Raw genomic sequence first — 16,475 nt, forward strand, 5'->3', positions numbered from 1 at the left:
GATGAGGAAATACACTCATTTGCATCAACCCCCTTCCTCCCACATGTGATAAGTTTGACATAATTATTCTTTCCTTTATAACCCCTGACTGATGATTGCATTATTTATGATGTGGGAATGTGCAATGTGTATTTCCGCTGCTTAGGTGCAGCGAAGTGCTGTACAAGCCACTGCCCACCTTCTAGATCCATTACGGTATTTCAGAGCTAATGCAGTGGAGCCAAGGAGCTTGAGGGATACAGAGATAAAAAAAGAGGGAGAAGGCAAGGGGAGACCGCTGAAAATCTCCACTTCAACAGCAGCCTAATATTCACAACAGCTAAGGCACAGTTCTCTATCAGCATTTATTTAATTTTTTTTGTCTTTCTTAAAGTAACTCCCATTTATAAAATAATTTCAAAGACAAGTGCAGATTTTTTTATGCAGAACAATTTCATGTGAATTATCAGAATGCTGTATGTGTCCACCCACAGGACCTTTTGCCATCATGTTGAGGAAGAGCTCGGAACTGCCCAGGGGGGACAGAGAGGTCCTTCTGGATATGGACAACGGGGGTGAAACACAAACCATTCATGGCTATGGCAGTCTGCAGAATGGGGTCTTTATCCCACCACGATATGTAAGTACTATTTTGCTTTATTTTTCGACATAGCTGCTTCGTGTTACCCTCTCAGATCACATGAATTTTGAAAAGAGCTGCATGTTGACTGTGTCGCCATCAATTACTCTGCCCCCTCTGCCTTATTCTTTCACACCTGACTGATTTCAGACACATGGCAGTGAATCTGGAAGCTTTTATGCTTCGTGTGATATCCACCCAAGTACAATACGATATGATGTCCAACACGTGAATCATAGCTTGTGATGAGACTAACTTTACTGTACTGAGAGCTTAGTGATCATTTTCTGTCTCATATTTCTGGGCTCATTACTGTAAAGTGGAGGCTTTTATCATGATGTGTGCTGCACAAAAGGCAATTAACTGTTGACATTCAGAGCAAAAGGTTTTCATGCATAACAGAGGGTAGTTTTTTTTTTTTATTCCATAAAAGAGAAAAACAACTATGTATTGTTTCTGAAATGACAGATTTTGATAATAAACCAATTGTGCTGATGTTTTCAGCTTTCAGTCACTGGTGCCAATGAAGATGTGGATGGCAATGATCCCACTAACGTTGACTGTAATACAAGAAGTGACCAAACAGTTCCACAGCTGGGAAACTACTTCAGAGATGGAAGGACTAAAATTGGTAGGAAGCATCAGCACTTCACACGGTCTCAGCTGTCACAAGGTCAGTCCTTCATTTAACTGTTTAGTTTTTTGCTCTGGGTTTAGACTTTGTGCTGGTATGGGAGATTCGCTCAAGGAGGAAGCGGCGAGGGAAGTGGAAAAGTGAGGTGATCAGTAGGGAGGGAGAACCTGCTCCCACTGACGGGAGCAGCAGGTCTGAACGCAGGAAAGCACAGCTGGCACAGTGGAGGGAGAAGTTTGTCCAGAATCTGCAAAGTTCTGGATTAGTCATGGAAAAAGTACTGAGGTTTATTTGATTAAGTTATAAAAGTACAAATTATTTTTCCTGATTTATAAATCAACACTTTGTCTCTCTTCTCGTTCGTTAGGAGGAAACAGCAAATGAGAAGAAAACAATCCATTTTCTTAAACTTAGTGTTCCCTGGGATGTGTTGGTGTATTATGCTGAGGAACTTTGCCTTAGAGCTCGACTGCAGGTCAGCATTGATTATTATAATGCTTTAAATGTTCATTAAACTTTATTAAGCATTTTAACTCTCACTACAAACCTAACTCCAAAAACTGTCGCACAGTAAAATGTAAATAAAAACAGAATGCAATGATTTGCAGATCTCAGATACAAACATTTTATTCACAATAGAGCATGGAAAATATATTCAGTGTTTCACATTTTACTATTTAATATAAAATATTACCTCACCTTGAATTTGATAGTACTTTTCGAAACAGTTGGTATAGAGGCAGCAAAATGCTGGAAAAGTAAGTGATACGAAAATAAAATAGCTGATGATTCAGTCATGCTCAGCAACACTTCCAGGAATCACTGTCTGTGAATATAATTCACCGTGCCATCCACAAAAACAGGTTAAAGTTCAGGCAAAGCAGAAGCCACATGTGAAAATAATTCAACAACACTGCTGCTTTCTCTGGGCCAAACACAGCACTGTGTACAGAGCTTTTTATCTATCACACACGGAAGATTTTAACATTTAGTTTCACTGTTCCCAAATGTCTCATAGAACTGTGGAAATGACTTTTTTTCAAAATATATGTTCACTATCTGATTCTGCCTGTTAGTGCAGGGTTCAAATATGTATCCAGACACAAATATTGCTGGACTTAAAGTAGAGGACAACATTCTTAATTGTCTATTATGTTGGATAAAAGTTATGCATTGAAACTGTATTCCCTTAAGTCATTGACATTGCCACAAGTGACCATGGATGTTGCCAAATTACATTAGTATTTTGAAAGAGGGGTAATGAAAATGATCATTATACTGAACAAGCGTGTGTTTGGCTCCCAGGCACAGCCACATCTGAACTTAAACACATCTGCTCTGGTCCTGAAAAGACTATGCATACCTAATGTATTGATGGAGTCAGTGCCAAACAGGCCGCTGGACTACTACACATGTGCCTTTCGCAGGTCAAAGATGAACAGGTGAGCTCTGGTTAACTTTAGTGAAAAGCAGATTTCAGTGGTTTCCAGTTTTTTTTTTTTTTTTTCTAAATTAAGATACTTTCTTTAGATTCCTTGGATGTGAAGACCGTGAGAAGTACTTCACAAACACACAGAGACACCGTGTTGTAAGTAACACAAGTAGAACTACACAACAGTAAATTTGATGTATTCATTGTTTGCCTTTTCTTACGAGGGGGAGTGTTTGTTTTCCATTTGAGGTGCATGAGATTCTTGCCCGGACGGTGTATGGCAAAAGGAAGAGGGGTGAGGTTGGTGTGGACAGGCTGGTACATGAAGGTGCCTACTCAGCAGCTTTTCCTCTGCACGAGGTGAAATATTATAATGTGTTCTGAAACCTGCATTATTTCTGTTTTCCTTCTCTATTTACAGAGTTTGTTTTCTTTCAGGGCCCGTTTCAGCTTCCAAGTTATGAGATCCGTCCTGATGAGCTGAACCAGAGGCAAGTTCTGTACTTCTACTGGGCACGTTGGTGGAAATGGTACAAGTATCAACCACTGGACCACATCAGGGAGTACTTTGGAGAGAAGATTGCTCTCTACTTTGCATGGCTGGGTGAATATTAATATTTATTTACACTTATCATCTGATCAGCACACTTCCACATGTGGAGGTCATTTTGTTAATTTGATTTGTTTAATTGAAAATGATTAAACATAAACTAAAGCAAACAGCATTGCAAAATAAATTCAGATTTTTTTCTACAAAATAACTCAGTTCAAGGGCTACATACTTGCTTTTTTTGGGAAATTTCAACATGATGTCATTATCTACATCAGAAAAGTGTCTTCTCACTGGTAATGTTGATAGTTAATTTGTCATTGTGGGACCTAAACATGAACTCGTTTCCTCTGTGTATTTTGATAAAAATGCTTTTAGTAAATGAGAATCAATCAAAATAAATGTTTCGGAATGATTCACAAAATTTCCACACGAGGAACAAACAGTTTAACGCTGCATTTGAAACTAAAGCCTGCTGGTTCAGTGATTGTTTTGGTACATTTCTGGGCCAATTCACATAGACCACAGAGAATTGTTATTTTGAAACAAATGGAAGATGTAATAATGTTGCATACGAAGTGGTATCTTTTAAGCCTAAACAAAGAGATTTGTGTAGCACACACAGCATCAGCAGAGAATGGAAAGACTTGCATCAGACAATTAATTTATTATCCTCAGCTTTTAGTGTACATTGAGCATCAGTACTGCTGTGTAATGGCACTTCCCCTTTTTGTATCAACTGATAGCTGCAGTCTAATGGAGCTGTGTGTCTCTGCAGGTTTCTATACAGCCTGGCTTCTGCCAGCAGCTGTGGTTGGAGCCCTTATCTTTGTGTCTGGAGTCATGTCCATGGGTACCAACACGCCAGCGTGAGTCTGCACTCGGTACACAAAATATATGCTGAAATGCAAAACACAAAGCCAGAGTTGACATGGAGCAGCGTAGCATCTCATAAGGAAAAATGCATTCAAAACATTTTTAATTGTAAGTGACTATGTGAATACTTCGTTGAGGTTTTATGATATATTGATCAAATGTTTTAAAGCACCCCCGCCAGTACTTACATGTAGACCAGTTTCCAGGACACCCTGTAGGCCTTTGGATTAAGAAAGCTCAGTCAGAACGTTGCCAGTTTGAGTTCAACAAGGGATTTTTGTTGCATGCCATTTCTACACAGTAGCCCTCTTTCTGATTAAAAGCATAAAATGGATATCTGATGCAACAAGATGTTGCTCTCAGCCAAATTTATGTGCAGACATGCTTTTATCTCTTGGGAATACGATGCAATTGCTTCTGACTATGTTAGGATTTAAATGAGTTCACATTGATATATATATATATATATATAAGATGTCTGTTTCAATCACTTGTTTCTTAAGGGGTTTTGTTGTCACAGTCAGACTGATAGACTTTGGTCATCATGCCTGTTTAGAAGCACACCTAAACCTGTTCTTGCAGACTATATCTGATATCTGGCACCAGCCATAGTGCAGCACTTAATGTGCCAACATGAGATTATTATCGATCTACTTATCTTACACACAGAAAGAGAGCAAATAAGTATATCATAACTTTTCCTCTAAGGGATAGCATGATTTCCGGGAAAATAAACACTTTAAACTATCACAATTTTAAGTGTATATATAAATCAAAGCACTGTTTATTTTAGATAGAAAATCCCCATAGTTATATATTCATGGGGTAAGCCTGCGCCAGGTTTATTATGAATATTCTATCAAGACAGAGCCATCACAGCACAGTTGATTTGCCTCTATTTTGGAGTGATTGTATGATAGAGTGTGTGGAACCTTATATTGCCTTTAGACTTGTTTACGAATAATGTTTCCTGGTTATTAAAAGAAATATCATCCCACAATAATGTAACCGGCAGGGCTGAAAGAAATGGAAAAGACGCCAACATCACAGGAAGGGAAGCAACCAAATGTCTCACATTTAGGCTCATTAGATCAAACTGTAGATTAAAGCCACTGATTAGAGTCAGTAGTTATGATGACGATGACTAACATTTGGCAATAAGGAACTGCAGAAGTCTTATGTGATAATGAACAATTGGTCCAGAATAATGATTAATTTACAACAATAAGGAGGATTGACGTCTCCCATTCAACCCAGTGTTTATTTAGATCCCATGTGCAGTCAGGGTTTTTGTAACTCAGAGTGTGATTCAAACAAAATAGAGGGCAGTAGCTCTGTTTCCTGGTAGCAAGCTGGGAGACTGATTTCAGCACCGTTCAGTTCTTCTATTTTACATTCATCAAGGCATCAGTATATTTTAGGTTTTTGTGCAGGAAAAATAAAATAATTTTTAAACCCCTTAATAACTATGAATAAAGTGATTGTAAACCCCTGTATTTGTTTTTCAATCGCCGGATGAATAAAGACCTGCAAAGCATTTTTTCTCAGCTCTTACTCATCTATGTGTCTGTCAGCAGGAAAGAAATCTGTAACAGTGGAGCAAATTATCTGATGTGTCCACTCTGTAAAACGTGCGAGGCCTGGAACATGTCTGATATCTGCACCATGGCTAAGGTGAAGAAGATTCAGCACTTTAACTCACAAACAACCCAGTTTGCAAACGAACTGAGACCTGATGTTTGTCCTGTGCCTCTGTGCATTGCAGCTGGGCTACCTGTTTGACCACCCAGGTACAGTGTTCTTCAGTGTATTCATGTCATTCTGGGCTGTAACCTTTCTGGAGTACTGGAAGCGAAAGATGGCTACTCTGGCTCATCACTGGGATTGCATGGATTTCCATGAGGAAGAGGTCTCATAATTACTTCTTGCTTTAGTAGTATAACCATATTGGTTTACAGTCATGTTTCTATGGTTCTTTCTGTGTCATAATTAAAGAAACCCAACAGAGTTCAACTGCAGATATCATGTCTGGAGAACTTAATAAGTTTGTGTAATTTTTAACTTTTTACACAAAAGTTCCCACACTGTTAACAACTATCCAGCGTACACAACAGTAAACAGCACAGAAGTTATCCACATCACCTCTTGGTAACTTACTGTCCACCCATTGATTGTTCACTGCGTTCTCTCAGGAGCGTCCTCGGCCAGAGTTTGCAGCCATGGCCCCGAGTGTGGAGGAAAATCCAGTGACTGGGGTTAAAGAGCCTTACTTTCCGGAGAAGGCCAGGTTGTCTCGTATGTTCACTGGCTCCATGGTCATCATATTGATGGTGAGTCACATTTGCTGTTTTTGAATTTCAGATGTTTACATTTAGCATTCCTGTAGATAAAGGAACACAGTTTTTTAACAGTTTTTCTATTTTACATGACTTGCAGTTTACATCACTATACACTATAGGCAAAGTGTTATTCTAAAGATTGTCATTTACAGGAAAGTTATTGAAAAGTGATTTTGTGCCTATTATTTTGAATGTTTGTCCTTCCTCCATGAGTCTCAACCTCTTTTGAGCTTTTATCATTCTGAAAAGAAAAAGTTGGGTGGGTTTACACCTGTGATCTGCTCTACTAAATAAAATACTGCAAAAGGTAACTGAACTCTTCCCATATTCTGAATCCAGGTCACAGGTAAGCCACGGGGCTGAATATGATCAGCTTATCTGAGCCATGCTATATATGTTGTATTAGAGATTGATTCTTCATAGAAATATAGAGAGGAGGATCAGTTTTCAATAGGGATGGTGGTTGAAAATCGAAAATGCAGCTGGGGCACCTCAGTGCATTCTTATCTGATACTACCTGCCCATCAGTCAGCTGTTTTATTGTAAAACAGGCTTGGAAAGATAAGTGTATAGTGCTAATTTTGCAATTATAATTATATATAACATGCTGCTAATTGTGGATTTCTGCTCAGAGAATTGATTTCCTGTAAGATCATTTTCAGAAGCAGAACACTGTTAACAAAGTTTGAGATATCAGAAAGGAAGTGAGCAGGCTGGACTTATCAGACAGCTGTGAGAAGTGTTGCAGATGATAATAGCTGTGCATCATTTTCCGCTGCATGTCACATTATGTTTTAGATTAATTAGTATAATTCTGTAATGACTATTGTTGTGATTCAGATTGCCCCTTGGCAACATAAAAATGTATCTAATCAAATCCAATTCCAGGCTCTGCACCGCTAGATGTTCCAGTGAATGGCGTGCACATTCTCATCGTCATAAACAGCAATTCATGCTTCATGCGTGTGATTTTTTGCTTTTTTCCAAAATATGATAAACCACATTCTTTTCCTACTGTTCTGATTTCTTTCTTCTCAGCTGTGTGTGGTGATAATCTTCCTGGTGACAGTGGTCATGTGCCGCGGTATCATCAGTGTGATGATGTATCACACTGGGAGCCCTGTGTTGCGTACAGAGGTATATTAGAGCTAAACAGCGTGCCATTTGCTTGCAAAATTGGATACTATGTTTAACAAATTATTCTAAAAATGATATGAATTAGTAAAACACATATGTTTGGCTTCAGTTAGCGTTCATGCATGTGTGACATCCTCCTCAGGCAGGGACCATAGCCAACATCTCCAGCAGTATTGTAAATCTGGGCCTCATCCTGTTGATGGGACAGGTCTACACCGCATTAGCTGAGCAGCTCACTAAGTGGGGTAAGAATCAATTCTTCTCTGTAACACTTCAAACCTCAGTGCTGTACGTTATGTCAGCCTCTCACTTGATTTCCGCTAAATAAAAGCTTACACTTCTTAAAGAGCAGATGTCTCAATGTCTGGCTTCTCTAAAAGAGAAGGGATTGGCCAATTATTAAATGTATTCATATTTCCCACACAATGGTATTACTAGGACAGGTTGACCCGGTTTATTAACAGCCATACGCATATATTTGGTGACCCAGTCACAAATTAATTTTCAAATTAAAGCTAAAATAGTAAGATCTTTTTTAACTGTGGACAGCGAGTCAAACACACGAACGTTAAATCACCCCCCCTTCTCTATTTGCCGGGAGGAAGGCTTGTTGTGTTGGTGGCCAAACTTTTTCTCAAGAAAGCACTGAGTGAGAAATGGAGCTGCATGGCTTACACTACTTCCAAAGTTAACATGTTTCAACTTATTTACTTTCCAGGTTTAACTAAATCAAAGAGGTTGAATAGAAGCTAAAGGGAAAAACGTTTCTACCTTACCAGTAGAAAAAAGCAGTTTTAGTTTAAATTGAATTTGACTGTAACAGCTTGTTAATCCAGCTGTCATGCCCTTATGATGACAGCACCAACAAATGATAACCAGAAAAACTTAGCAGGGAGAGTGAACACCTACATTCATAGGATACTGTGCACAAGTCACATTCTTATTAGGGGCTAAGCAGCACTAAAGGTCGAGTGCTGAAATCGCCCCTGGTATCTGGGTTCCCATCTCCTAATGGTTTTTCACACTATACAATGAAAAATATGCATGTATTCATTACATAGAAGGCTGCACTCATTGTTAGCCACAGAGGTTTGCATGACTGTTTTGAGGACATAGTAATAAGAACCATGCTTGATAATTAATGCAGAAAAGTTTCCAGAAAACTCCACAAACTTCTACAAACTGTAGATTTTAGGCTCTTAAGTAGTTTACAAATAACTTGCAAGGTCATGAACATTGGTTTCTTTAACAGTTACATTCATTCTTTCAGAAGTCAGAGAGTCAGCTATTTGCAAGATTATTGACTCTTTCTTGTTTTTTAAATGTATTTATTAAAGTTATATTTCCATTTAATTTACTAAGTTTATTACAGTGAATGAGGCGATATTGGTATGAAAAATCAGTTTGAGTTGAGCCAAAGCAATCTGGGCGAGAAAATGAAAGCATCAGGTACAGTTATTACCAACACTTTATGTCTTTGATATTGTGTCTTTGTATTCATATTGCAGAGATGCACAGAACACAAACCCAGTATGACAATGCGTTCATCTTCAAAGTCTTCATCTTCCAGTTTGTCAACTTTTACTCATCTCCTTTCTACGTGGCTTTCTTTAAGGGGAGGTGAGGCCTGAGCCTGTCACAGAAAACACATCATGAATTGATGATGACATCGGAACAAAGAGGAGCTAACTATTATTCTTATTTGTGTGACTAGATTCGTGGGTTATCCTACCAACTATGGAACCTTGTTTGGGATGAGAAATGAAGACGTAAGTCATGTTATGTCTTTTGTTCTTTGGATTTTTTTTTTTTATAAATTCCTCATGGAAAATGTTAAAAATGATGCTCCTTTGACTCTCATCTCCATGCTTTCATATTACAGTGTGGTCCTGGTGGTTGCCTCGTTGAACTAGCTGAACAGCTTTTCATCATAATGGTTGGGAAGCAGCTCATCAACAACATCCAGGAGTTCATTATACCGTATGTATTCATCTATACGACGAATAATAAAACTGTTATTGGTATTTAGCTGAAAACCTGTGTTGTCGATTTTCAAAGCAGCTTTGGATTTGATGATTCTCTCTTTTTTACATTAGAACTTACTTTACTTAACAGTGTTAGATTGGTCAGAAAGACCAAGTGTGTCAGACTCTGTATGAAGAAGAGATAGAAACATTTACATGAGAATGAAAGGAGGTGTATTGTAGATGTGGAGTATAGAACTAATATGAAAAATATACACTTCAATTTAGAATTAAATAAAACAGCAGAATATCTACCAGCTCCACAGCAGTTCTTTTTTTCTCTGCTCTGACAGCAAAGTGAAGGCCTGGCGTCAGAAGAGAACTTTGGCCAGTGTGCTGGGGGATAAAGCATCTCATGAGCCTCAGCGCTGGGAGGAAGACTACCAGCTGGTGGAGTGTGGGGGTCTGTTTGAAGAATATCTGGAAATGGGTGATTATCCACACCTGTACTCTGCTATGGATACTTTCAGCAATTCAGATGTCAGTGACACATACTGCTATGTTTGTCGCTATGTTGGGCAGTGCTCCAGTTTGGGTTCATCACTATTTTCGTGGCGGCGTTCCCCCTCGCGCCGCTCTTTGCACTCCTCAACAACTGGGTGGAGATCCGCCTGGACGCCCACAAGTTTGCGTGCGAGTATCGCCGGCCTGTAGCTGAGCGCGCACAAAACATCGGAGTCTGGTTCAACATACTGGAGGGCTTGTCACATCTGTCTGTTATTGCAAACGTGGGTGGATCTCTAATCATTTTCATTAGAGCTGATACTGATACTACAGAGAAGAACCAATCTTTACAAAACCATTTTTCGTTTGTCTCTCCTCAGGCTTTCCTAATAGCCTTCACATCAGATTTTTTACCTCGCCTGCTCTACCAGTACAAGTTTGATAATGATCTCCATGGATATGTCAACTTCACCTTGGCCTATGCTCCACTAAATTACACAGAGCACCCCATGTGCAGGTACGGTGTGCTCTGACTGCCACTCTGCCTCTTTAAAAAAAGTCAATTTTTTCAAGTTTTCCGTATTTTATGTATGCTTTTACGATGTTACCAGTTATTCTTTTTTCTGATAAATCCACTCACAGTTCATCACAATAGGAAAGTAAGAGTGCCTTCTTTTAGTAATTTGCAAACCTATTCGGGAATAAAAAACAAATATCCTATTTACTCATAGGTACTTGGTTAAAGCACCCTGGTATTCATAGTAATGCCAAGTTATTTTGGGAATCTGGAAGTTGCTTTTTAAAGCTCAGCAAGGCTGGATGGGGAGTGTCAGTGCGCAGCCATTTTCAGGCCTCTCAGCATCAAAATCTCAGAGTGTAATTCTTCACCTCAGTCTGAGATCCTGAAAACTTTCTTTTTTTATGCATCCATCTCTCCATCTATCTTAACTTGTCTCCCAGGCCATGTTGCTGAAACCACAGAATGACACTGCCGTCACCATGTTTGACTGTAGGGATGATATTAGAGATGTGATGCTCAGTGTCTGGTCTCCTCCACGCACAAAGTTTGGAGTTGTAGCCAAATAGTTCAGTTCATCAAACCAGAAGATTTAGCTTTTAATCGACTGTGTGTTATTTTGAAAGATTCCCAACAGCCTGTCATGTGCTTTATTCATGGGGGGTGGCTTATGTCTGTGTACCATAATGACCTGGTTGGTGGAGTGCCACATCCATAGTGTCTGTAAGGTTGTATTTTTGTTAATTAAATCAGACTCCAATCAAGTTGACCAAGAGATGAGATATTTTTCTTTGTCATTGTATAGTGTCTTAGTACTGTGTTAGATTTATGAGAAAATAAATCAAAATGATTAGTAAAAGAACCAAATGTGGACAATTCTGCCTGTAAATTTTGTATCAGCACTGATTTTTTATTTTTTTGTCTTTTTCGCCAAAATCCTAAAATATCCTAGAATGTCAAGGTTTCATTTAGCTAACTTTAGTCATGAACTTGACCAACAGAGGGTAGTGTTACTGATGTTTTAACGTCGTTCAGGTTGATCATGTTATGCTGCTGCTGCATACCACACATCCAAACGTATGATCTGCAGTAACTGTCTTTTATCCATTTTTAGATATAAAGCATTCAGAGACAACAATGGAAACTACACTCTCTTCTACTGGGAACTTCTTGCTGTCCGACTTGGTTTTATTATTGCATTTGAGGTATCAGCACTTTTATTTAAATTCATCTGTTATAATATTAATCTACACAAATGGTTTCCCATGAAGCATTTATCTGAATTTAGATGGGAGCAGAGGGAGGTACATTATGCAGTATTGTAAAATTCAAATTTGAGACTCAGTCTATTGTGTGCTTAAAATTAAGTTCAATTTCACATTTTCACTTCTCGAGTACTCTCTTCTCCTTGTTTCCTTTCCTCCAGCATGTTGTCTTCTTTGTACTGCGAGCCATCGACTGGATTGTACCTGATGTCCCAGAGTCCTTGGAGCTGAAGATCAAGAGAGAGCGATACCTGGCAAAGCAAGCTCTGGCTGAAAACCAGGAGGCCCTGCTGGTGAGTCGAAGCCGAGGGGCCACCCCTGCCACTCCAGGCACCTCCAGCCCAGGTCAGTAAGAACATGGGACACACACAACCACATAATACCATGCAACATACACTAAAATCTGACAATCACATAGTTAAATGTTTTCGGCAAGGGCAAATGTTGACTGCAGAGGACTGTATGTAATCAACTCAAAGCACCCTTTATTTATAAAACTTTGCTCATGTTACCATATTAGTAAAATAATAGAGAACTTTGAAAACCTCAGCAGGAATGTATCTTTACAGAAAACCATTTCTGTTTGAAGTTTCTAATAAAAGATTAAAGTGTTTCCATGTTAGCATCATGAGACCTGAACTAAATAAAAAAAAAAACACAACAATTTGTTGCTGTTGTCATCACACTTTATGATTGAGCACAGGTGATCCATGAAACAATGCACCAGCACTGTTCAGGGGTTATGAGATGTTAAACCTGTCACTAACCCACTTTATCCCCATAAATTAAATGAATAAATTGGAATGCTTTTAAAAGCTCAGTCATTCACCTGCACACTTCCGAAGAGAATTTGAAAAGCACCTGCAGCTTGACTAGCTGTCAGAAACTCAATACACTGTACTGCACACAACGTGATCATAAAAAGTCATTTGTGTGGGATCAGTGCCAAATATATCTATGCTGATTACATTCACAAACTATGCGCACTGAGGAAAGTTGGCACAACTTGTTATTGTCTCTGTCAACACCTCAGTTGATGTTCAACTTGGTGGAAATGATCGAGCACAATAAACAGTAGTTTGCAGTTCAAATGCAACTTTTGTTAGAAATTATATTATGCTCACAAAGTTAACAGACTATACATTCACAGCTAATGAAGACTGCAGCCATCAGTGTGCATATACATGCTCACCTGTGTGTGTCCCTGTCCTCTGACCCATGCTGTTGTCATGTGTCTTGTGTGGTTAATGTTACCGGATGAAAGCACGTGAGTACAGCACAAGTAAGTAAACACCATTTTCAAGAAGAAAGTCTTGACCTCAGTGAGAAACAGCTTTTAGTACATGGAAACATACAGCACAGTAACTACTGCAACTTGTAATTTGTAGGGAACAGAAACCACCTGTTTTTATCAATTGAAGGGTGAAGATTTAGCACATGCACGTCAACATAATGCGTAAAAGTATTAAGTTCCCGCTGGACCTGCCTGTCACTTCAAGAAGGGGTAAATTACACTATAAATTACGCTATAAGAAGATTAAGAATTAAAATGCAGTTAGGTTGATTGTTAATCTTCAAGAGTTTGATGTTCCTCCTTCTTTCAAGTAATATTTCTAAGCTGGTCATACTACTAAAGGAAACATATCTGGGAGTGTAGCTAATCTTTTATTGTAACTATTAAACTTGAACGCCAGCAAGGAAGTAGCTTTAGCCTTAAACAATTGAGCTTCAACCAGATTTAATGAGCTTTATTGGTGTATTTGTGAACTTTGGCCAGAGCCAGGTTATTTGTTTCTGTTTCCAGCCTTTGTGTAATGTGAGGCTGAACGAAGGTGAACTGTAATTTTGTTCCTAACACACATGGGCTTTGCTCATTCTTGCAAAGAAGTATATCCTCCAAGGATTCAAACTAATTGGCTTCACTAGTTGAAGTCATTTGTTTGTATTGTCAGTGTCTCTTGCTGAGCAGGTTAAGAAAACAGCATCATTGATTTGCTGGCATGTTCCACCAAAGATTACCTGTGTCAGCCTTTTTCTCCCACCGTACCGCTCACAGTAGTCTTGTCTGATAGAACTAACACTCTCTGCTGTCTCTCTGCTCTTGCCTAATTCAATGTCCAAACCCAACTGCGCTGCCACTCCTGAAGCAAGCGACGCGTCCTTTGGACTCATGAGTTAGGACTCCTCTGCAGGAAAAGGAAAGGTGGGAGGGAATATTGGAGGAATAGGAGACGCTGCATTGCATCTGGGACAACATGTGTGAACTTTTTCCCCACGTGGAATACTGTCTTTGCACTAGGATTGTTTTTCATTTTGTAAATGCATATGCTGATGCACGCATGAAATGGTAAGCAGATGTGTAATGGAAACCATACTCACCTCAGTTTACTCAGCTGTATGGATACTACATCTTGGGTTGTTTTGGATTATTTCACCATACAGGAGTCAAATGTCTCCCTGTTGGATCAGGGGCATGTTATCATAATGCATAAATGTATGTAATGAATGTTGAAGCCACGTCTGTGTCAGTAAGTTAACATTTTGGCTACCTAAAGTTACAGCATGTATTGTCAGTGCTGTCAGACTGCTTCCAGTCCCTGTTGGGTCCAATTAGATTTCACGCTGGCCTGACATCTGCCATAGCGTGTGTCACACTAAGCCTCCAGTTTGTGCAGTCATAGGTGTTAATGACATTAATAAGAAGTTGTGGTATGGGTGGGACAAAAACATACATCTGCATTTACCATGCAATGACGGAGTTCTTTTGTGGAGTTACTTTGGAGGATCCTTGAGGTGAAAATCTGATTCCACTTCATTTTGAAAACTCTGTCAATCATTTGTAGTCTTTAACCTCAAGCACAGATAACCCTGATTTTCTCACACTTTAGAAAGCTTTGGAAGATAACAAACATCTGATATAATGGACTCAGTAGAGTTCCTTGTTGGTGGAAAACTCACTTTGATGTGTAAAATCTGTGGTGTTAATAGTGACCAACTTGAGGTCAAAGTTCTTCCTTTAATCAGGGGATGATACTGTAAGATGGGAAAAAAAAACCCAGACAATGTTTATTTTATTTTCTTGTTTAAAAGGCTGATTGTATTGTTGTTACAGAGATTTTCTGTTATGTTTTCACTCATCAATGCTTAGCATGCCCGTCTTTTGAACCTGAATGCTCTGCACAGTATTTATAGGAATTATTTCAGAGTACTGATGTACGATACTGAAAACAGGAGTGGGGGAAAAAGTACCTCAATAGGTTGTATTTCATGCGTGAGTGGTTTTGATTTTTTGACATTTCAGACCAAAATAAATCTACTTTGATGAACGCAAAGTGCTCCTCAGCATTGGGTTGTGAAATAATTGTCAACCGGGAGATACTGTACCAACTAGACTGCAGGGATGAACATTAACATTAATCATTCCACTCCATCAACCATCTCAACTTTCTTCTTTCTTCCTCATCTCTCCATATCATAATCTTCTCCAAGAGACAGACAAGAAGACCCTGATTTATCACGAGTCAGAAACAGACAGGTGTTCGTTAATGATTTCTCTCTTCCTCTCCCTCCTCCTCTCACACTATCTACCAATGGCTACAGCCCCGGGCAACTTCTGACTTTTATTTGATCTCATCTCCTCTCCTCCCCCTCTTCCTCCTCACCCTTTCTTCTCCCTTTTTCTGTCCTATTTCATTCCTGCCAGCCTAACTTTTTCTAATACACCCTCCTCCCTTCCTTCTTCTCTTTTGGCTATGTTCATCTTTGAATTGTTATGATTGCTGTGCGTTCCTCTGCCATGGCCTGCAGGAAGAGTGAGTTAGTACATGTCAGCGAGCACAGGTATGCACTGTGGACACTAGCCAGTTCGTTCGCCAACTGCTAGTGTGAGAGGGGAGACGCTTGCATGCATTCAGAGGAAGGCTCCACTCCAGCCTGAAGGTAACAAAGTAGTAAAGCAGACACGACGACATGGCACGTGATGGGGGTTCACCTGAAAGACATAAATACTCTAAAAACCTACTCCAACTGGATGTTTAGTGCATTTCTGTGTGGTTGTCACATTTGTGACCTTATATACACTGGCTAAGATATAGGCAATGTTCAATGTAACTTTGTTTTTAGGAGTTGAAAATGGTTTGCCATTCAAACCCAAACGTTTGACTACTTTGCAGTCATAATTTCAACACACCTAATGCCTTTGATCTGGAATTAGTTTTTACATTGAGGTTTTACTTGAAGTTTTATTTCTCAGGAAAGGAAATCTCAGACAACTCTGAACCTTTATCAACCTATTTTACTGCAGCAAAAATGCGAAACAATTAGACGTTGACCACTGCTGATAAAACTGCAGTCCTGAGTTAACCTACCACCATTCTTTTCATGTTTGTTTGGAGAACATGGCTGATACGGGAGCAAGCAGGCAACACTGAAAGAGATGAGAGTCAAAGCAAGCCTTGGCAGTTTCTTTCTTTCAACACCTCACAGTCTGACATTTGGTAAAGGCTGCAAGCAGGTGAACACACACAGCCAGGGGCATTGATTGCAATGGATCTTCTTGCATGGTGTTGCAGATGCACACATGCACAAAGACTGATTTGCAAATGTGCACTTTTTCATGCAAGGATTTGGACTTGTTTT

At 39.3% G+C, this 16,475-nt stretch overlaps 1 protein-coding gene across 2 annotated transcripts; it reads left to right on the forward strand.

Annotated features, from left to right (window-relative positions):
• Positions 1 to 205: 205 nt before the first annotated feature.
• Positions 206 to 15,134, forward strand: ano11 (anoctamin 11). 2 transcript variants are annotated; one of them, XM_072367759.1, is made up of 24 exons: positions 206 to 324; positions 474 to 619; positions 1,124 to 1,250; positions 1,337 to 1,530; positions 1,621 to 1,728; positions 2,559 to 2,695; positions 2,784 to 2,841; positions 2,935 to 3,045; positions 3,124 to 3,289; positions 4,014 to 4,104; positions 5,689 to 5,785; positions 5,877 to 6,020; positions 6,304 to 6,441; positions 7,489 to 7,587; positions 7,730 to 7,832; positions 9,096 to 9,207; positions 9,302 to 9,356; positions 9,470 to 9,567; positions 9,905 to 10,041; positions 10,134 to 10,339; positions 10,436 to 10,572; positions 11,687 to 11,777; positions 11,999 to 12,182; positions 13,985 to 15,134. In XM_072367759.1, exons 2-24 carry the CDS (start codon positions 488 to 490, stop codon positions 14,014 to 14,016), a joined length of 2,757 nt encoding a protein of 918 aa, XP_072223860.1. In that variant the 5' UTR covers positions 206 to 324; positions 474 to 487; the 3' UTR covers positions 14,017 to 15,134. The 2 variants fall into 2 exon arrangements, with proteins under 2 accessions (XP_072223860.1, XP_072223861.1); XM_072367760.1 differs by having other exon boundaries at positions 11,999 to 12,130.
• The last annotated feature ends 1,341 nt before the right edge of the window (positions 15,135 to 16,475 follow it).

This window comes from Leuresthes tenuis, unplaced genomic scaffold (assembly GCF_036924035.1).
Source record: "Leuresthes tenuis unplaced genomic scaffold, fLeuTen1.0.hap1 SCAF_16, whole genome shotgun sequence".
Taxonomy (NCBI): Eukaryota; Metazoa; Chordata; class Actinopteri; order Atheriniformes; family Atherinopsidae; genus Leuresthes; species Leuresthes tenuis.